Genomic DNA, 23,748 nt, shown 5'->3' with positions numbered 1-23,748 from the left:
GCTAAATCTTATTGGAAGGTCCACTGCGTACCGTGAAACAAGGTGTTTTTCAGGATACACTTCGGCGGAAGTTTCGAACCCTTTCTCACGGAAATGCAACTTAGATACCCCTGAGAAGTCCCCCCTCCCCCCACACACACCACCACCAAACCATCACTGATGCGGGGTGTAATATCTTTGAATCCTCGGTTCTATGGCACGTACTGTGCGACCATCCGTAACTATACCCGATAGTTTTGGCGGTTAAACGACTCTTCAATTGTGAAAATCTTCTCATCTGTGAAAGGGGATATCTTTGTGTCTGTTGTTCGGTAACGCCAGAGAATTGCCCTTGATTTTATCACCCTCTGCCGCATAAGTTGGGGTGTTAGGAAGCGTCCAGTAGAACGACTATAGGCTCTCTCACTCCCAGGTCATCAGTTAGTACACGTCACATCGTTCTCTACGAAACGTTCATCTTTCGCGATATCACGTTCTGCGTTCTAACAAGATTACGGCGGAAGCATGCCTTCAGAGCCCTCACAAGCTGATGGGTGGTAACACAGCGTTGTCGACCTGTTCTTTGGAGGTCAGATACGTCTTCTGTCTCGTTATAACAATAATCGATACACAAACATTCTACCGATCCGTGTGTTTTTAGCCTGTTGTAAATAAGACATTCCAACCTTATGAAGTGCTATTAGAACTCCATGTTAACCCGCACAGCTGGACACACACTCTCTCTCCCTCTACTGATAAACACGCGAATGATGACTGCGCGCAGCGCGACTAACGGAACCGGGCTCGCACCCGGTCGGTTCCGTTAGTATTTATATCAAGACTGTGTATATAACTAGAACTTCTCTGTAAATGTTTGATCTGTTCTGCGCGTAGTTTTGTAAACTTTTTCGGTTTAATAATAGGTCTATTATTCGTCGAGTCTTAATTTTCATTTCAATCCGAGACTATTTGAAGGCCAAAATTTGGCAAAATAAATTTAGAACAGTTTTTTTTTTTTTTTTCAAACTTTTCTGATCACGGTCCACCATAGGAAACACATTTTATACAGCTACCCAGATATATTTTCCATAACATATACGAAAAATAGAGTGAATGGCTAATATCATACATGAGTTTATTAATAATTAAATACAGAAGGAAAATAATGCCAAAAAGAATAAATAAAAATTACCTTTTTTTTTAAATATCACATCTCGCGCTGGTTTTGCAGAGAGCGAGAGAGTTGTTTATACAATGGATGGTGGCACTTGTTTGTCTGCCATCTCTTCACTGGCTGCCATTTAAAATTATAGTCTCAGTTTCTAAAAGTTAGATAGGGCTAAAACTGTCTCGCCTACCCCCGTATATAAGGAAATAAAACACGTCAGCTGTTTTTTTTTTTAATTAATCTTTTTGCTGTGTTCGAGATGCATAAACTGATTTTATTGAAGTCCCTTTCGTACAGATTTTCTTCTGTGCCTCACATAAGCGATCTGTTGCGCTGTCTATTAGGATATAGGTATTTCTTTCTGAACACAGATACCACATCTACTTCTGTTATTTTTATTTCAAACAATACCGCATCAACTTTGCTATGGTTTGCTACTTATTTTTTTTATCTTTCCTCCCATTAACAAATTTAATAACATAAATACTGAGAGTGCATTTTAGTTTCGTTCTACCTGGGAGAATTAACTGCAAATATTATATATGTTGTGATAGTATTAATGGAGAGGTTTATTTTTGACGAAATATGGAAATGTGATGACCATATTTATTGTTTGGTTTCGCAAAATAATGAGCAGTGATGAAAATTTGCTTTGATATATTAGCTATCGACTTTCATGGGATCTAACAAAATTTTTCGAGATAAATCGCGCAGATTCATAATTTTTGTTTGATTTTAAAACACTAAGTTTGAATTACACATAAATTTTATCATTAAAATTTCTGCAGAGGAATCCCCAATTAAATTCTCAGGTGAAAACTTGGAACTCAGGTTAAAATCTACTTTGTTCCATTGCATGATTTGTTTACAGATACGTAGTTTTAAATCCTAGTTCCTAAATCCTTGTCCTCGCACCTTTGCTAATGACACTCTTATTTTATTTCCATGGATGATCCCTCGTTTTCCTCAAATTATTCAAATACTGAAATATTTCCTCTACATCATTCCCATAAAAACTCCCTAAACAACGTATGTGTCTCCATCATATCCCCCCCCCCTTATCCGCTTATCAACCAGCCTCTGTAACCCACAATTTCATCTCTCCTCATACAGAGCATCCCACAGTCATGGCACCATCTTGATCACTCGCCTTTAAATTCTTTCCACATTTCAAAGAAACCTAGACGACCAGAACTGTATGACATAATCCAGTGGAGTCTTATCAAAGCCTTATAAAGAGGAACAGTAAACGTATCTCTGCTTATCAGAGTGTTATTCAATAATCCCTCTGAACTTTAACTCCCCATCCACCAATATTCCCAAATTCCTGGAGTACAGTTCCATGAATATAGTACAGGAAAACTTCACTTAACGCGAATTCGATATGCGCGATAATCATAGCGCGAGTGAGTGAAATGATACTATTTCCTGCTTTAAGCGAGTGATTAATCAGTTAACGCAACTTTTTACGTTATGCGAACTTTTTTTCGTTGCCAATCTGCAACGAGCGGCGGCACTTTTCAATGTAGCAGCCAGTGGCAGTGCAGCGGGTGCTGGCCGGCGACACTCGGCAGTTGACTCAAAGCTATCATCACACGTGCAATCTCTGTTCTCTTGCTCAATCACTATTCCTTCATTTTGTTTCAATTTAGATACCTATAAGGTTTTATTATATTCAACCCCTGACATGGCCCCCACAAGGAGGGATGACAAGGCTCTAACCTGGGGGCCTGGAATTAGGGGAACCCGTCTTGTCGGATCGGCCAGTTAAGTGAGACTAACAAAAGACAAAAAGATGTGTGCCATAATCATCACCTTTTGCAGTCATTTCCAGCCAATTATCCATCTTTTCAGACATGGTTACTCTTCTGAACTTCCCATTCGAAAAACTCATTACTTGAGTTTTCGTTTTTCGTTCGCCCGTCTCACTTTCTATGCACTCCATCGTTTCAATGCCGAAGCCGCACAGACGCTGCGCCTACGTTATCGGTACACTACCCTACCGATGCCTAGTGCGTATGCTACGGATGCTCAGAGAATTTTATTTTATTCATAAAAGAGAAAGCTTTATTTGATAGTTTTAGTTGGTTAAGTTGATCTGAAGAAATTGAAAATTTTCTACAAAATTCTTCATTTGAGAAGGATTTGTTTGTCTTATTTGAATTCAAATTTGCTAGTTCGTATGCAAAAGAAAATATACAGCTTTTTTAGTTATGATTTTTTTGTATGAAACAAACTTAATTATAACAAACTTAGTTCTCCAAACTATTCTAGACCAAAGAAGAGATGCAATTTTCTACGGAATAACAGTAGACGCAATATCACATATCTCCCACAATGAACAAAACGTCCTAATTCGCAGATACATATCACAAAACCAAGGCTCAAGCGAATTTGAAATCAATGAACATTTTATTGAATTCATGAACTTTACTGGAAAATCTGGAGAAAAAATAACTGAAGAAATACTTGCAATAGTATAGATTGCCATTCACAAGGTTACGACAATGGCGCAAATATTTATGCCTGGAAAAATAAGCCACGTAAAAACTCTCATTTTACAAAAGAACAAATGCGCCTTATTCTCTCCCTGCGGAGCACATGATAGCAGTTTATTATATTATAAGATATTATTTTATATCTCGTAATATAATAAGATAGTTTATATAACATATAAACTATGATATATATAAGATAAGATAAGATAATAAAATAGTTTATTATATTATATTATTTTATTTTATTATAAGAGTCAGTGCTGCCAAAATCAACCCAGATATTATAACGTTTTTTTGGGAATACAGAGAGCTTCTACTCTTTACTATAGAGAGCTTCTTTGCTCACACTCACGCACGCTGGGAAGTACTGAAAAAACACATACCACTATCTCTTCAGATTCTTTCAGAAACAAGGTGGAATGAAAGAATTCAAGCTGTGACCCCAATTGTTAAACATTATCCCGGTGTACTTGCTGTGTTAGATGTCATTCTCGGAGAGATGGACACAGAATTAACTCCTTCAACACTGAACACAATTAAAGGCTTGAAAAAATATTTCAGATCTTATAAAGGTATACACTATTGACAATGTTTTGGCACAAAATACTAGCAAGTATTGACAATAAGAACATTATTATACAAAGTAAAGGAATATCTCTTGAGGTCGAGTCCGCACTTATAAGAGAATTAGTGCAAGAGATATAACACTTACGTGACTCGTGGGAAAGTGTTGTCCAAGAAGCAATAGTAGTTGCTGAAGCAATCGGTGTGCAACTTCAATTTTGCGGAAATCAAAAAACTACTGTAGAACCTGAACAAGATTTCAAAATTTTCGTAATTTATCCAGTATTGGAATTCATTATGAATGATTTGAAAACAAGGTTTGAAGCAGCAGATAATATATGTGAATTATTCTCACCTATTTTAAAATTCCATAACTTATCGCAAAAGCAGCAAACCTTGTGAATATGTATGAAAAAGATCTGTCAGAAGAGTTCTGCATGAAATTCTTCACCTTAAAAGTATTCATAAGGTAGTTTTGGCACAGAAACAAATCCGATGAGACTTCTGAACGCAATTTATGACAAAAACCTGCAAGGTATATTTGCTAATATCTGCCTCGCCATTAAATTATTTTGCACAATAAACTATTTTGACCAATTCATTGAAAACATGGCAAAGAAACACAAGTAGCCAAGAACGACTTAATCACCTAGCAATTTTGTGCATCGAAAATGATTTGGCTAAGTGAGTTCATTTTACTGGCATTATTGATAAATTTGCGTCGACAAAAGCTAGAAAATATACTTTGAAGTAATTTTGAATATTATTATTAGTTTGTATTATGTACATGTTGGTATTTTCTTAAAATAAATATTACTTTTGTGTTATCATTTAAATTAATTGATCCTAAACCCTGTAGAATGTAGAGCAGAACAAATGTTGTCGTTAACCTGAGCGACAGGTAGGTGGCCCCGCCAAAAATCCTGACCTGGAGGCCCGCTTCAGGATTGGGAGCCATGATCCCTGATATGGAATAGAGAAAGACTGATAAAGAAAGCTGCAGTAATAAAGGAACCGTGTGGCAGGTCTTACCTTGCTGTTAATAATTTCACTGGTTTTAATAACCCAGCTAATAACATTATTAAAGACATCAGCACAATTGGGAAAGAACTTGGATTTAATGAACTGGATAATGAAGACCTGAGAAACTTGCTCGATTCCCATTCAGAACAGTTAAAAGAATGATCACCTTCAACTAGAAGAACAGCGTGCATATGAAGAAGAAGAAGATAACGAGTGCGAACAAGAAGAGAATGTTACGACTAAAAAGCTAACTCAATAGAAATTGAGCTAGTTTTCAGTCACACTGAGTCTGCTAAGGAAATTTTGTTTGATGCTGATCCTGATATGGAACGAATCTTCGTTGTCCGCCGAATTCTTGATAAAGCGGTCGCCAGCTATCGCAAATTGCATGACAAAATGAAAAAGTCGAGCACTATTCAAACATCTTTATTTAATTTTTTTTTGTAAAAAAGTAGCTCAATCAAATGATTAGACACTAAATAAAAATTGAAGCAATTGATCTTTAGTAACTTTGATGATTTTACCCTCGGTTATAGATTATACATACTTTTTTCAAATTACTAACTGATGGAAGAATTATAATTATTCTTATTGCTTACTGTATTCGCTTAACGCGATTTCGCTTAGCGCGCATTAATTGATGGATTAATTAATCGCGTTAAGCGAGGTTTTTCTGTACACAGCTGGTAATCTATTCGCTTCAAAATGAATACCTTTATAATTTGCCACATTAAATTGACATTCAAAATTTTAACATCTTTGTTGACTATATACATTTTACTTACTTTTTATATACTTATGGAATAAGTATATGCTTAATAAACTGTTTTATTTATATAGACTTCATCAGCTGTTTTTTATTTAAAAAATCATCACGCTATGAAGTAAAAATATCAATAATTTTTTTATTATTATCTTTCTTTTTCTTTTCATATCCTTTTAATTTTTAGTTTGTGTTTTTTTTTTTTTTTCTTTCCTGCTAGTAAAGAATGAGTACTGGCACCTATTGTTTTGCGAAAAAAATACTGACGGTGACTTTTACGATAACAATAATGATGATGATGATGATGCAGTTACAAGGCTTGCTACATTGAAAATGAAAATCCTGCCGTCCACAGATTTTCAGTGACATTGCGTGTTTGAGATGCCTGCGTCACAAATAATAAATATATTCCAAAAAGGTAGTCATTTTATTGTTGATGCATCTGTCTAAACCGATATAATACTTTCTTTCACGACGCATTTCAATTTATTCAATCCATAAATGTACATTGTGATAGTAATTTGTGTCTAAACACAATTTCATATGTAAACAAATCATACTGATTGAACCATGGGGAATGAGACGCTGCAGAAAAATTACATAAGTTTCCCATTTCAGGAGAATAATATAGATTTATCTTAGCGCAAAATTTATTAATAGGACTGTCACTGTCAGGTTACCTTGCAAAAATTCGAACAAATACAAAAGCACACCAATGACTACAATTATTTATTTGTACATTTTACATAGAAAGAAATCCTTATTTTTTCTGGTTTCATCAACTTGATAATAATTTAAATGTACAAACTCAGTGTTTGTTAACCATATACTTTCAAATAAAAACTAGTATTCGATTGCATTTTTTAAATTCGACAGTAAGTTATTTTTCTAAAATAGGTATTTATTTTTATAATTTACTTAACAAAATAGATGCTACATCGTGTTATCTGTGTAGTGACGGCTAACATTACTTTCTTTTCATAATAATATTTCCGAAACATCATAGAAAAATTTTAATTAAAAAACTGTGCTTCATATATCTTTCTCTTCACAGCAATTAACTACTTAACATTCTGTTACTTTAGTTACCTTCATGGAAGAGTTAATATTGCTTTTATATGGTGCTATTTTTTTATTTACTCTACAAGCAAGCTTGTCAGTTTCAAATTCCGATAGATGGCATCAAGAACGTTAAACAAATGGTATTTTAGCCCATTTTCTTACACGGTTTCACTGTTTACAAAATGCAGTCCCTTATTCCAGTTTCAAGATTAGTTGAAACTTAGAAGAAATGTAAATCACTTTCTTCTACAGGTTTGTTAAATTCACGACACAAGAATTATAACCTTAGTTTTCGCTTTTCCGCTTCTTGTTTTTGCCTTTAATTTCTTTGCTGTTCTTTTGTTGGATAACTTGTCGATATACATCTGGAGGTAAATGCACTGGTTGAGTGATATAATAAAATCGAACAGTCTGATTTTTTCCGTCAATTAACATTGTGGTTTCGATAATTTTTACAGGAGCATCGATGCTTTCTGACGATTCTTCAGCACTGTTATTAATAAAAAATAGAGGTTCAGGATTAGTATCATCTTCTTTTTTTAAATTTTCAATAAATGCTGTTGTTTCATCCACCTGATGAATTATTGCTGTAGTCGTGTCAGTAGACGAACGAGAAGTTGATGACGACGAAGGAATTGTTTTGCGAGTGGTGCTGCTTCCAGTACTACTGTTCACAGTTGATGTAGCTGCTGAACTCGATGGTACATCTGATGTAACGGTAGAAACTTTCAGTGGTTCATTATCAGTGGTGCTGTTAGAGAAAGTAAGGATATCTACATTAGCATCATTCTTTGCTTGTATATTAGTGGATGCAGCCATTTCTCTTTCTCGTTCGCTGTTCACAGTTGTTGTTGTTGCTGACGTGCTCAGTTCCTTGTCATTGCGTTGTTGTTCATTTGACTGAGGAAATGGATATGAATAATCAGGATTTCTTCCTAATGATGACTGCTGTGTATTCCTTGGGCGCGCTGTGGTGGTGGTAGTAGTAGTGGTAGTCCTACGTGTGGTTGTTGTTGGTCTTCGAGTTGTTGCTGTTGTTGTTGTAGCTCTGCGAGTGGTTGTTGCCCTGCGAGTGGTCGTCGTTCTGCGAGTAGTAGTTGTACGGGTGGTAGTGGTTGGTCTACGAGTTGTGGTAGTGGCAGCAGTAGTAGGGGGAGGTTCAGTGTATATTATAGGTTTTGTCTTTACTCTGATAAATGGCTCATAATGACTGCCACTCCTGTGGCTAGATTCGTAGGGAGGCGGGTAGTGATGGTAAGATGATGGTGGCTGATGACCATAAGATGATGGTGGCTGATGACCGTAAGATGATGGTGGCTGATGATGGTGGTATTGATGATGAGGCTGGTACTCATGATGCACCTTTGGATAGTTGATTGCTGTCACTTGCTTATTGATACCATAAGGCTGATGATGAGATGAAAATTCCTCTGGAGGTGGATATGGTTCTTCATCATGATGGTCGTGATCAGGCTTTTTTTCGAGTGGATCTTTAGTATTAGACGTAATGGTAATTTTGGGATTGATGTGAAAACGAAGTTTAACTGGAGGAAGCCTCAAATGAGTGTCTAGTATTTTATAATCCGGACTTCTTTGATTCAAACTTATATGAATCTTTTTTGGTTTGGGTGGAGGTGGTGGTGGATAATATTCTTGTGGAGGATAATGCTGTTGAGGAGGTGGATAGTGCTCTTTAGGAGGAGGAGGATAATAGGTATGGTGTTCAACGGGCACAGGATAATGGTGCTGCACTGCAGGATAGTGCGAAGAATCGGCACTTGTGATATTAGCAGAGTTATCAGTATGAAAATGTTCGTAAGGATTTTTGTTATATCTAGAGTCACGATCCTCGGGCAAATTGTAGTTTACACTTGGTTGTCGAGGATAATAGTACTGTTTATTTGACGGTTGAGTTCGGTAGGTATCCCTTCTATTATTTTCAGTGGCGACATGTGCAGTTCTTTCATTCGCCTGATAATTATTTTGTTGATTTTTTTCATTGGAGTCGAGAGGCGACATAAGAAGACTAAAGAAATGTTTAGAAGCTCCATCAATGAAATCACTTCCATAGTCTTCAGGGAAATCGCAACATCCTCTGCCCAAAATAATAATAAAAATGAGAAGTATCCTTGATATTTTACATGGCTTCTGAAAAAGAAAAAAAAAGTTTGATTTTCATGAATATTAATTCTGTTTATCAGCATAAAACAGTCTCGATAATACTATAATTAACCAATGAAATAAAATGAATCATTCCCATTACCTATTCACATTATTTAGCTTTCATGATTAAATAGAAATACTCAGCGCAAAAATATAACAAAGCATTCCAGATTATTTTGTTCTTATCTTTACAAGATTAAGGTAATATGGAATTATTTGCAGAATAGATATTAAAAAATAATAATCTCCTCCTGACGTCTCTAATTTCCCAAAAAGAAATAGGCAAAATTCTTTTAGTTTTAACTTTTGGTAATCGGTTAGCAGCCATCTTACTCAACTCAGGTCTGTCAAATGAGAAGATATACTGTAGTGTATTGTCAGTCAGTAAAACTATTGATTTACAATTAAAGGAAAGTCACTGATAAAGAAGAGAGTAGTTGAAAGACAACAGAACCCTGTTAAAGAGCCCTGAATTTTGCTTGAATTCAAACTTGGTTCAAACAGAAAGTTAGCAATACAGTTCCAGAAGTCAAAAGACACCATATAATGAGAGCTTACTTAATATTTCTATAAGTCTTTGTGCCAAAGCTAATCGCATGCTGGAGAGATATCAAGAGCAACCACCTGAAATTTCACAAACTTTTCTTTGGCATTTGTTCCGAGATAGATAACATGAGCAAGAAGATCTCTTGTTGATCAATGAGGGAATATGTGCGATCGCTTATTATTGAGATCGCACATATTCGAATATGTGCGATCGCTTATTATTGAGAGGCTTCAAAGTAACATAGAAGTTTAGTGTTAAGGAGTTCCCTCATGCCTTTAGAAAGAACTGATAAACTGGATGTTAATTTGATGGTGAAATAAGAAAGGACCTCTTCCTTCCTTAAATTTTCCTCCCACAATACGGGCAACCCGACCACTGAATACACTTAACAGACACAATATACTGGCATCATAACGTTGGTGATTCGGCTAATTTCACACAATTCATGTAAGTGAATGACCATTTGTGTGTGTGGGGGGGGGATAACATCAGTTCTATTCCCTACAGTGTCATCGCACGCGAATGGGATTTTCCAGACGTGTATGTTTGTATATGAAGCGAAATGTCGGCTGACGCTGGTAAAAGTCAAAGGTGAAACGAAATATCACTCAGAGAGTTACAGTTAGATTTGCTGAAGTTACATTGACTTTTACTTCATACTGAACAGTTATTTTGAATAGGAAGTAAAATAAGGCAAACATCGGTTTTCAGATACTGTAAAAACAAGTTCTGCAAAAGAGACTTGTGTTTTGGCTTGTTATCAATAGTGGTTTTGGCAAAGAAAATATTTTATTCTCAGTTTATGATTAGTGTTCTTTCTTCATCCGTTAATGGGAACTTTATAAGTTGTTCTATATGCTAGGAGAGCCACCTTCTTCTTTCTTTTTTCACTTAATGTGAATCTAACACTCCTGGAAGTTTTACAGTTTTAACGGTTTCGTTTTACAGCTAACCTTCATATGGTAAGTTGTTTCTTTTCTTTTTTTTTTAGTTCCTCTTGTTGTTTTGAAACTACGTTAGCAGCACATTTCTTTTTTGTGTTCGTTGTTCCGCTGTTGTTTCTAATTTGTTTCCTCCTCCTTCTTTAGGTGAAATAAGGAAGGACCTGTTCCTTCCTTACTGCCGACATTAAATGGTGTTCTCTTGACTTTATATTTCTGTCGGCACAGTTTTCTCTGCTTGTGTTAGAGGGAAAGATAAAACCTGTTTTGCTTGGAAGGTGTTTTTTATACATCGCAGACTTGAGTTTTAAATCTGTAGGCAAACATTAATCTGTGCATCTTTCTGATATGTTGTTCGCGAATCATTCATTAGCTGGTTTGACAGATCCAAACTGAATGAAAGGAGTTAGATAGAGATATCTTGCAAATATGTGATATATATCTGTGGACGAATATGTTACTGGATATGTTACTAACGTTTACCTTAAAAAAATTCAGTTTTGTCACTTTAATCTTATAAAAAATTTACATTGACACATTACACTTTAGCTGGGGGAAAAACGAAAAAAGATTGGTTTTATTCTGTTTGGGTAGATTACTCATATACACACATGATTAATGTTTGGTGCAGTATACTGATTATCAATTTAATGGAAGCTGATAGCCCAACTTTGTTGTAACGTTCCATAAGTACAGCGCCATCTGTGAATATTGCAACATATTTTTATACTCCGGTTTTCCAATACAGTCCGATTACAATGCATACATGATAAAGAACTAGCTGTAGGACGAAATGTAACTATTTCGATAGGTTCATTAATTTCTTTTTTAAGAACTAAAGGAGGAAATTACGAAGTCAACCGTTTCAATTCATTAACCATCATTGTTTAATTTTTTAAAAAGATGTACGGTTTCTTAAATGATCGTCAGTTTATCCCATTAATTTTCCTAGGAACAGAGACATGCACCGTAAACGAATTCAGTATAATCGAGGCAGAAAATTTGAAAACACTAGAAAATATAGAATGTAATTACCACTGTAAGAATTGTTGTCCTAACAAGTGATTATGAAAGTATTTAATTGCTCATGTGAGCCTTTAAGAAAGCTAATATTCGATGCAAAATTTCAGCAATGCTGATTGGATTCATTTGGTTGGAAGTACGGCTATGAGGTCAGTGTATTATGTCTGTTAATGGCGTTTGTTCTACGGTTGGTTTATCAGTTTTGCTGGATAAAAAATACTACCGGGAGAAAACTGCCACTATGAGAGCTAACTCACCTCCAGTTCAAAAGCTCTGATAAAGATTCCTGGCGTCCTGGATGTGATTTGAATCCGGGTTCCAGCAAGAAAGATATGGAGATGCTTTGCGACAACTTCATCTTGAGCTCACAGTTTTCGGGCCACATGTCGTACCTGAAGTTACTTGGTTCCGCAATTCAAGAGTTTTAACCGCAAAGTATAAATCATATGTATATAATGCGACTCCTACCCATGAAAGATGTTGTAATTCTATAGCATATTAGTACCGGATGCGAGCTAAGGATTTTTTCTATTTTTATGAATTTTATATATTTTTTATACATAATCCGGTAAGAGACCAAGAGACCAAACATGAACGTTTTCAAGCCACTTTTAGTCCTCAATAAGTTGAGAGGTAGCCTCACACCTTGCGATTAAGTTTATTTTCCATCTAAAGGCAATCACAAACATCCATACTCAGAGCGGAATTGAAACCCGCAGCCTCTTGGTTGGAGAGCGGATATGTTAACCACTCGGCCAACTTCGCACACAAAAATCTCTACTTAACCATATGAAATCAATATCAGCACAAATAAACACAGAAGCCTCCCACGATGAGTCTTTTGACGCCATGGAGGCCTGAATCATGATGATAATAATAATAATAATAACTGACTCTGTGCCTTCTCAGAAAACAATAACCTTTTTAAATGCCCAACGCTAAACAAATTCAAATGCAATCCATAAACTTTAAACCATTTCCTAAAACATTGAAAAAAAAAACATCTAGAAGCACTCGAGTTAGATGGATTAAAAATTGGGCAGCTGCAAAAGGCCGCTTTGTTTGGCACAGCTTTCATTTTCAGAAAGTATTTCCACAACTCATAGGCCCTTGGGTAGGGCACGAATTAGTGGAATATAACCAGCCTTTTCTTAAGACTGAGGAAGCAAATCAAGCTTTGATGAATATTATATATATATATTATTATTATTTTATTTTTTTATTTTTGGCAAGAATTTCAGATATCCTAAAAATTGCTACAACACAAATCCCTTTATTGATCCCACACCGACATCTACACGTTTTTCTGACACTTAACTCTGAATGCAGATTGATGATTGATGTTAGTAAAAGAAAGTCAAAGAAAGTACTTTTCAACGAAGTCCTAAAAATTACTCTTGATATTAGAATGAAACCTGATGCTTTTTGAACACTTTTCATAGTTTTTTTTTTGTTGTTGTTTGTTTGCTTTTGACAAGGTCAAAATGGTCTATATTTTAATGTGAATTTTAAACCTTTTTAATGTGAATTTTATAATCTTTTAATTCACATTAAAAGGTTATAAACCTTTCATGCACAGTGGATCAGCTAAAGATTAGATTATCCAAAAACTAAGTAGAAACTAAAGAAAACGTCTTTCAATAATTTCTGACCTTCGTCTGTCAACTAATAAAATTTCTGCACTGAGTGAAATACTAATTCTGCATCCCTCTTCAACTAAAGAATGTCTCTTAGTTTTTAAATTGTATTTAGAGATCGTTTCTTCAAAAGTAATACATCAATAAACACTTCGTCAAATTACTCAAAATACATTTAATGTTTTTTCTGTTATAGTTTTCTTCTATTATATTTTTTGTATAAATAGTTCGTTCGTTTTTTGTTAAACCAATCTAATTATTCAACAGAATATAGTATAGTATCTGTTACTTCCCCATCTCTGTCTATTCCACATTATGAACTAGCGATCTTTCTTCTTCTTCATGTAGATTCCTCAGTGAGAGGGTACAGCACCATGTCCTTTCTCTCTGTTCTCTCTGTTGGTGGCTTTCCTTTTTGTTTCTGCATAGCCATGTGATCCTTTCCATGATCTTATATCTTCAAGCTATGTCCTTCGTTTTTTGCTTCTTGAACCTTTTCCCATAATTTTTCCTTCTAAAACTGTTAGTATCCTCTGTCCTACTGAACCTCTCAGTACATGTCCTGCCAATCTCATCTTTCTCTGGATCATTTCCTGAACTAGCGATACCAGTCCAAAAAAAATATGGGTTTCAAATATTCACTGTATGAACTTTCACTATCAACAAAACTAATTTGCCTAGAGTTGTCTAGTTTCAGATACTTTGCCTAGATTCCGAAGTTCACCAACTGCTCTGGGAAAGACAGTTACCGAACATTGAATTCTAGGTATATCTGATCCTTAAATAAGTATAAAACACGCATATAGCTTTCAGAGAGACGGTATTTTTTCCTGAGAACGTTATAATCTAGGCATATGCTTTCTAGTTAGCATAGGAAATATTTTTTGGTCGTCGAAAGGCAGCACCATCACGCCTAACAACCAGCCATCCGAGACGAGAGTAATGGTTACTTCAGTAAGTGACTTTATAAGTCTGTAAGGCAGAGAGTACTATTCTATGCACTCATTTTCCGATTAATTTAATTTCAAGGTAGAAATTCTTTAGATATTTGATGTTTAGATTATATTCTAGTAGGGGGAAAAGCATTCAGTAAAGTGAAAGATTAAAAAAAACATCAAGTGTGATTCATGTCTTTTTAACATAGAATGAATACACATAATGTCTAAAGGTGGGGGAAATTTCTTGTGATTGAAGTCAGCCGCCTAATAGTGATTTACGAACTTATTAACCAATAATATCAGAAGAAAACCTAGTTATTTCATACACGTAAAAAGAATAAAAAAATCTCAGTGACAACTTAATAAAGAGCAGTTTTGAGACAACATTCCTGTTATCAGCAACGCAATTTAAAGATCTCTGAAATTATTTCAAATGTAGCCTACGTCTGCCTAGTAAGGTGTGACGCATTACCTTAATCCCCTGGTTAATAGCAAACATAGAGAGTAAAACACGAAGCTATTTTTACCGAGGGAACATTGACTATTGCAAATAAACCTACTTACTAAGTTCATCGTTTTGTTTATACTTGGATGTTAAGTAGAACTATTTAGTTCCTATTTATAGCATGTTTAAATGAAAACGAACTAATCCATACGATAAAAAATCAGGCAGACGAAACTATGAAAATGAGTGAAGGTATTTTGAAACCACTGAGCAGCCCGTGAACTTTTTAGCGAGTCGGTATATCTAGTTCTACGACCAAAGGTATTCGGCCCATCCCTACCTTCTGGCTATATGAGATAGGAGAAATGGAGCGGGGAAAAAGAACCATTAATGGCACACAGATTTTCGTTGGAATGTCCCTTCATAATCAAGAAATAACCGAGTGGGCATAGTAAAGTTTTCTCTCGCAATACTCACAGACTTAACATGTACATAAAAAAAAAACAGTAACTCTATAAAGTTAAATGAGCTTAAGGCATATGTCGTTTGGCAGTTTAACATTTATTTGTAAGTAGCGCAGTAGGTCGTATAGACCGTGTATGTGCGTCTACACATACAATAAAACTTCATTAGTACATTTCTCGCAGAAGCAAAATGAACTTGTAAACATGGGGAAAAGTACCAATATAAATACAATTCATAGGAGTTTTAGCATACGAATAATTTCAACTAGCAAATTTAAAGATTGTCTCTGATGATGAAGCTATTTTAAATATAGTACTCGTATATGAAACAGCCAGTTGAAAAAGACGCATTCTGCAAAACATATCCATTAACTTATGGATACAAGATCGATTGGGCAGACTGCTAAACATAATAGCATTTGTAAAGAGATAATCATGGACGCTTGATAACAAAAGAAAGCTACATATTTATTTATATTTTAAATTAACTTTCTTTACATAATTTTCTCCATTGTCTGTAGTTTTACTAGCAATGCAGTCTCAGTTATTTTTGAAAATTTACTCTCGGTACTTTTTAAAACTTTTTAGACAGTTTAATTCACTTGGGTCATTTTTATCAAAAAATTACCATCTACTGTCAGACAAAAAAAAAAAAAAATAGTAAGCTAAACTTCAACTTGAATTTTTACGGTTAATTCGTCTGCCAGGTCAAACAATGAAATGTTCAATATCTATAGCAGGGGTGGGCAAACTGCGGTTCGCGAACCGCATGCGGCTCCCGAGACAATATTGGTTTTCGCTGCCATTTTTTCTAAACTTTTAAATTAATAATTGTAGTGTAGTATGTACCAATATTATAATATTTTATTTCGTAAATGCTTTAAAGATAAGTAAAAAACACATATTTTGAAACTTTACATTTTTAGCTTTTAAATGGTACCAGCCAAAAGGGTTGTTAATGTGGATTTTATTATTGTATTTGGTCGGTAAAAAGTGTTTCGACATTTTATGACCTGTGTCGCTCCAGCCAAAATTAGTTCCAAAAGTGACTACTATGATCGCTGCATTACCCACTGCCTCTGTTGCCTGGACACTGCATCATCACTCTTCATGCAGTACACACACACACAAGTTACGTGCTTATGGCGGTAGCGGAACATAACTAGTAAATTTTAGTGCAGATAAGTACTTTTCTGATTAATAAATAATTAAGATTGATTTTAGTGAAAGTTGTATGACCCGGGTTTAAAATGACTGAGCAACAGAAGAGTATAAAACAGAAATACGAACAAGAAATGAGAGTGTTTAACCAATAATGGGAGGACGATTTTAACTGAAACAATACGAAGGAAACTTAGAAACACTTTATAATGATTTTGAGAATAAGCTTGAGAAACTAAAAAAGTTAAAGCCATGTTTTGAATTTCTTGTGAATCCTTTTGATTGATGTCATCAACGATGGATGTCCTGTTGTTGCACCTTTTACCGCGGATGTTGATTCAATAGAGACAGAGCTTATTGAGCTGCAGGAAGATGTGGGTTTGAACCTAGTACATAAAAGCTCATCTGTAACTGACTTTTGGAAACAAATCCCAGAAGCAAAGTATCCCAATCTTCAGAAAACTGGCTTTCGACTATCTGTTTTTGGGACAACTTACTGCTGTGAATTTCTCTTCTCTGTAATGAAATTTGTCAAGTCAAAACATCGTGCTATCCTCACTAACAGTCACCTCACCGAGCTTCTTAGAACAGCTTTGACATCCTACCAGCCAGATTTTAAACTATTAACTGCAAATGAAGAATCAATCAAAGCCTGCAACGAGTAGAGATTAAACATATCCTTCCTTTGGTGAGCAGGACTACTATATTGCTGTATTTTTTATTATTTATAAATACAATTTTAAAATAATATTTTCTGCGGCTCTTGAACATTCAAAAAATATATTATATGAGGCTCTTATTACCGAAGAACTTGCCCACCCCTGATCTATAGTACTGTTATCTTCCTTCCTGGATAACATTGCTTTCTTGACTTTATGAGGAGATAAAAATAAATGTCCAAGAAAGAAGAACGTAATATTTTTCTTATTCGCCATCTTTATATGATATACCAAGTACTGAAGTAAGTACATAAAAGGTTTACTTCAAACGTAATTAAATGAGGAAAATATTCTTAAGAATTGAGGAATACAATAAAGGGGAAAAAAATCAGATTTGCAAGAAGTGCATTTATGGGTAAATTATGGAGGGCTATTTGTAAATACTCTTTACTTCTAAAAAATGCAGACCTTATTTAGTGTTTATTTTTAGATTTGTATTTTTCCCCTCCACTGTACAGATGTAATTTCTTAATTATATTTGTATGGAGTTACTAATGAGCTTGCTATTCAGAAGGAATAAAAAAACGTTGACCTAAGTATAGTATCACTTCAGAATGACGTCTGTCCTAGCAAGCTATTTATACTATTTCTTCAAACTATTCACAATATCACTAATATATACATTAAACAGAAGTTACCAAGGATATGGCCCGTAGCATCCCACTTGTCACATCTGCTTTCTTTGACTGTTCATCTATATACTACTATTTGATATATCACACAGGCATCCTTTTACTTATATCACCCTTACAATCATCGTAATTTATGTAATGACCCACCCAAAGTGCAATATTCTTACAAAGGCCTTTGTGAAGTCTATTAATATCACTGTATTCAACTCTGTCACTTCATTATAAAATGTAAGTAGATAACAGAAACATGACTTCCTCTTCATAATAAAACATTCCGTCGACCCCACGCACATAGACCATGAAGCTCTATATCTCTTGAATTTTAGTTCTCATGAACCTTTCCAAAACTTCAGACCTTTCCAGAAAAATATAAACCGAACTAAAATTTGCTGCTTTTTTTTTGGGCTTACCCTAGTTCAATGTGACATCTTTCAAGGTGAACACGTCCAGGGTACTAAGAATTCTTTTACACATTCCTTGAACAAATGTACAGATCTCTTAATCTCTTATACTCTAAACGTGGTGTTTACATCAAAACTTTGCGATGTCTTTAATCCAGTTCATCCATCTTTCAATATTCATTGTTCAATAATCCAACTGCTTCTTCTTCTGTTACTGTGGTCAGTTCTCTGGCATCTATCACCAATGTTATTCCATAATCATATTTTTTTGCTTTTTATCTGCCACATGGCGAAAGAACTTCTAGGGATTTCCTTTCATCTATTAATCTACTCAACTATATATATATATATATATATTTTTTTTTTTTTTTTAGGTAGTTATAGTTTAATGATGTCACTCATCCTTTTAATTGTCATTCAGCTTGACAATCTAACTTAGGAAACATTATCTAACATTGTTCTTTTTAAATGTCTTCTGACGTGTTTCTCCACGCTGTTCATGTCTTTTCATTGCGGTTCTTCCTTCCATTGTTTCGTTTCATGCTGTCGTCTAAGTTATTACCATAATTTCCTGTACTGTGTCTCCACGAGAATTCATTTCTGTCCACCTCCTATGTCACGAACGAATGGCTGCTCTATCTCTAACAGAGGATAGAATGGCCACCTCATTTGCAGTCACATCCTTCGATGTTATCGCCAAATTCAACACTTCTTATCTCCGAATGCTCCCTTTTACATTCATCGAAGATAAATCTCCATTAACTACTCTACACATATTCCTTTTTTTTTCTTCTTTCTTTGTTCAATATGTCGTCGTTTGTTGCTTCCTTGTTCCAGTCTATAATGATTACACGATGATACTTAATTGTTAATATCTTTCGTATTTATTTTTTCTTCTTCATCCTCGTAACACCTTACAGTATTGCCTCTTCCCGGTTCACTTTTACTACCAATCAATTCCCTTTCCAGTAATTTAATACTAAGTACAAACCGCATCGAAATATAATCACAGTGCATGTGTAGAAGCAAGCAAACAGAAAAGTTTCACTGTACCACAATCAATATTTTTGTTTAAAAAAATTGATATTTTTTAAATTGTTAATTATATAATTATTATAATGATTATTACTTATTAATTCTTTATCTAAATTAAGATAAAGGTACTAAATATAAAGCATCTTAAATGTAATTTGTGTATAAAAATATCTTTATATTGAAATCGTAAAATAGTTGAAGTCATCAAAATCACTTCCAGGTTTGTGGATTGTTCAGAACATTTTTTAAAAAAAGCTCAAATAATTACTGACATATGTTTACGTGGTATTGTTGCTTGAACATATTTATCGCCGTAAAGCCTTTTCTTTATCAAGATTGGCAAATTCACCTGGGAAGATTGCATTTGTGGCCTTCTGCTCACATTGTTCTCTCTTTCTTATCAAAAAAAAAAAAAAAATATATATATATATATATATATATATATATATATATATATATATATATATATATATATATATATATATATATATATATCCTCTTTGGGTTCCAGTTTTACCACATAAGCCATACTCGACACAAAATATCGGTGAGATATCTTGGATTGAGTATGCTGATGTAAAACAATTTTTGTATACGTTTTAAATCAATAAATCCTCTAATCTCATTTCATTTTCAAATGTAAGATGCATTCTTTTAGTCCATCTTTTGTAAATCCTTCAGCAATGGGATAGCTGCTCAGTCATTTCCTATGGCGACAAACTAAATGAATATCTAGCCAAAGTGAAGAGAAGAAAGATGACACATGAATACTGAAGACATTTGTCACAATTTCATGTTCATTAATCTTAAGAAGTAATAGTATTATTGTGAGTATTAAAGTCCCCCCCCCGCCCTTTCTACATTTCTAGCATTACACCAATTACACTAGCAGCTCATTTCCGTTTTTTTATTTTATTTTATTTAACTCGCTAGATATTTCGTTTCGGACGTTTTCTATAGAAATGAGTTTCTCTTCCAAATTAGGATAATCTCTGATGCAGATGATCAGTGGTATGATCTATTCAAGGTCAAAAGTTGACGGACAAACAACGATGAGGACGACACTTAATACTTTCCGTTAGGTACCATTATATAGTTTTTTAAAATCAGTTTTATGTATCAATATTACTTGTTCTTCTATTTCTAAACAATAGAAGCTTTGGTGTAGAATGTTTCTTGCAGAAAACAGCGTAATTGGCTAATATTTATTCAAACAGGCAGGATAAATAAATAACTTTACTCAAGTATCCAAGTGTGAATAAGATGTGATATTTATTTAAAATCATACAGAAACATACTTCACAGAAATGTGAAATATGTTTAATTTTTTTTAAAGTAAATATCATCGAAATAGTAGTTAGGAAGATAGATAGAACTAATAAAAAATAATGTAGGATATAATATTTTTTTTTCGACTAAAAGTGAATTAGCCAGTCTTAAGGACTGCGGACTGAATTTTTAGTGCTATACACTGTGCTTTTTCTCCTCGCAAAATAGACAAACCAACCTGTGATAGACATTTCGATAGACATAGCAAACTATGTAGGATTAACGCCCCGCCCTATCATGCTATTAATTACGTTTATACAACGGCGTTACTTGGCTGTGACAAGTCATTGAGCCTAGTACTTTAAAAGGATGATGAAGTACCATTCACATGAAGTATTTCTGTCCTAATTTTAAGTTCCTTATGATTTTTCGTGTTTCTAAAGACTACCATTGCAGTTGAACTGTTTTTATCGGTCGATGTAAACAATATAAAATCCTGATTCGTTAAGCTACTATAAAGCAACAGAAATAAAAAGCATTTATACAAAAACATCCCGCTATTAAGCTATTTTAATTTTCTTGCTTTTACAGAAACCGGAAATTTCCATAAATTGTGGAATTTATACGAAAGTATAAGTATAAGAAAGTGACTTTAATAGTTAAAATATTAATAAAATATCTAGAATTCGATGTATGTGAAAAGGCACCCTTGTCACGTAATAAGGCATTTTTATCTTCGCAAAACAATTTCAAATAGACCAGTTTTTTGTTGTTTATAGCATTCGTACTCGATTTTTTTTTATTTTTCGCACAAATGAAGATTATAATCACTTCCGTGGCTGATACGTGGTTTGTTTTCCACACATGAGTAGCCGGTATAGAAAAGAAACCCAGATTAAATTCCTCCTTGCAACGGGAGGAATTTTATGGGTCTTATATCAATACAGTTTTGGTGTTGCACGCGTTTATAAATATCAAAGCAGAATTAGCAACGCCAATATTTGTTGGACGTTAACTTCTTTCTACAGTTTGTATTCAACCGCGAGCAGACGATGTTATGAAATCGCGTTTTTGTCTGATTATTATTTAACGGTTTAAATAACTTTCATGCAGGAATTAAAACTACTCGTCTAATGGATGTAATAGTTATAAAGTAGGTGCTTTAAACTTATTAATCGTAACATAAATATAATATATATATGCTTACACAAATATATGGTTTATGATATTAGTGCTTTCTTTTCCATAGCTATATAAGTTTCTTCGCGTCAACACTAAGAAGAGAAACATCCAGTTCAAGAGATAAATAGTAATATTTAAATGTGCATAGAAATGTTTAAGTTGAATGACTATTAGCAAGTTTCTGTTGTTCACTCCCGAGATATCAACGCAAATAACTATTGCGTCAATGTAAGTACATATTTCCAATATACAGGTTTTTAATTGAAATAGTTCTAAATTCGTATCTGTACCTGTTTGGTCTTCGGTTGATGGCAGTTCCTTTCTCTGTCCATAATGGGCCGTGGGATGACACCTCACACCCCTGACATCATGTCAGTATTTCGATGTTCGGTAGCTTCCGAAACTATGGCGGTCTTTTCCGTCTGCGACAGCTGCTTCTTACGTACAGTGCGTTGTCTTAACCTGGTTTCTCTGTGCTGACGACAGCCAGTGGCAATGGCACGCATCACATACCACTTTCTGGGTCAGCCACTGACCCCAGCAGGTTTAGCGGACCGGAAAAATGTGCGGCAGGTAGGTAGACAGCAACATTTGGCATTACGTCATTGGGGCTTAACGGAAGCTGGCTATGGAAAACACTGGGAAATCCGTGTCTTGATTCAGCTGAAGAGGACAGAAGCTATGAAGTCATCATAAGGCTCTCCTGTTGGGCAATTTATTTATCTAATTTTACTGTTGTCGTTACAGATTACGTTGAATACGTGCATTCTGACTATTAATCGCCTCAAGGCCAGTGCCATAAAGAACTTTGGTATACACAGCAAGATTTCATTATTAATGTTTCATGCAATCTCTTACCTCAGCGATTGAGAGCCATTTTTCATGCATGTGTGGAAAGCGGACTTTATACCGTCGCCCATCCCTCGTTACGCTGCTTACGACATTTATTACATTTTTATTTTCCATTATTGAACTGAAATCAACTGCAGTATACGTTAAAAAAAAAAAAAAAAACTAAATAATATAATTTAACTCGTTCTTTATCTCCGTTAAGGTTGAATGTTCTGCAAAATCAATGTAGAGTACTGTAAAGTTGTATTTATTATTATTTTTATTATGTATTTTTAAGGGTTTTAGATACGTCACAGAGGTCTATGAAAGAAATCCATTAACTCAAAGCCCTAATGTTTATTAATTTCAGTATGTATTTTAGGCTCAAATACATCATTATGGTAATGATTAGAGTGGAGGAGTAATTAGAATACTATATTAAAACTATAATGAATTCTGGTGCAACAAATGCCATTTATAATGAAATGAAACTTTTGGCTATAAGGAAACTTACATAAATAACACATTCTTTCGAACTGTAACACAGATTTATTATTATTATTATTATTATTATTATTATTATTATTATTATTATTATTATTATTATTATTATTATTATATTTTGTTTGTTTGTTTTTTTCAAATGAAAACAGAATATGATTTGTCTCTTTTGGCACTCCCAACAAATCACGCTTATAAATCGCTTTAAAAAAAGAAAAAAAAGAAAAAAAAAGAAAATATTCTTTTAGCTTTGTCATTTGTTCATCCTGTGTTATTTTATTGTTCTGTAACTGTTTTGATTTTCCATTCTTAATCAGATGTTTTGTGATTATCATAATGGTGGTTTTGTTGATTAAGTATTAATTTTTATTTTGTCAGAGGTGGCAGTGTACGAATAAATCACTTGAATACAGTGTTAAGGTGTACATGATTTGCACAACTTTTTTTTTTTTTTTTGTAAGCAATATAAAGACACCTGCTTGTTCATCCAAGACATTTGAAATATGAATTCCACAGTCTTTATATTCGTGTAAACGCAGTTGTTTTATTTATTTGGTGCAATATTTTTACTGCATCAGATTGCATGAGACTATCAACTAGTAGTTTGTCTCTTGAGAATGCTAAATAAATACTTTTAATATCACAATAAGAAACAGTAATCAATGGGGTAAACAATAGTTACTGATTTCTTTGTTTGAACAGAGTGATTTAACAACGTTTAATCTGTTTAAAAAGATTTCTTTGATAATCTTCTAAACATTTATTTCACTAAAGTTTTTTTTTAAGATTCGCTCGCACTATA

At 34.2% G+C, this 23,748-nt stretch overlaps 1 protein-coding gene and 1 long non-coding RNA gene across 2 annotated transcripts in view; one reads left to right on the top strand and one right to left on the bottom strand.

Moving 5' to 3' along the window:
- Positions 1–6,729: 6,729 nt before the first annotated feature.
- LOC150099773 (uncharacterized) lies at positions 6,730–22,066 on the bottom strand. Its single transcript, XM_090403416.1, has 2 exons — positions 21,905–22,066; positions 6,730–9,205 (listed from the first exon to the last, which is right to left on the bottom strand). The coding sequence occupies exons 1-2, from the start codon at positions 21,944–21,946 to the stop codon at positions 7,343–7,345; spliced, it is 1,905 nt and encodes a 634-aa protein (XP_090259542.1). The 5' UTR covers positions 21,947–22,066; the 3' UTR covers positions 6,730–7,342.
- The window catches only part of LOC150099772 (uncharacterized), a 79,479-nt gene continuing 77,251 nt past the window's right edge, over positions 21,521–23,748 (top strand). Inside the window, exons 1-2 of the long non-coding RNA XR_016549373.1 lie at positions 21,521–21,585; positions 21,682–21,842. This is a non-coding gene — a long non-coding RNA (uncharacterized LOC150099772). The remainder of the gene's footprint in view (positions 21,586–21,681; positions 21,843–23,748) is intronic.

Source organism: Typopeltis vanoorti, chromosome 14, assembly GCF_054136105.1.
Source record: "Typopeltis vanoorti isolate ZY-2024b chromosome 14, IOZ_Tvanoo_1.0, whole genome shotgun sequence".
Taxonomy (NCBI): domain Eukaryota; kingdom Metazoa; phylum Arthropoda; class Arachnida; order Uropygi; family Thelyphonidae; genus Typopeltis; species Typopeltis vanoorti.
The sequence above is the reverse complement of the archived record's forward strand: the minus strand, read 5'-3'. Positions and strand labels throughout refer to the sequence as shown.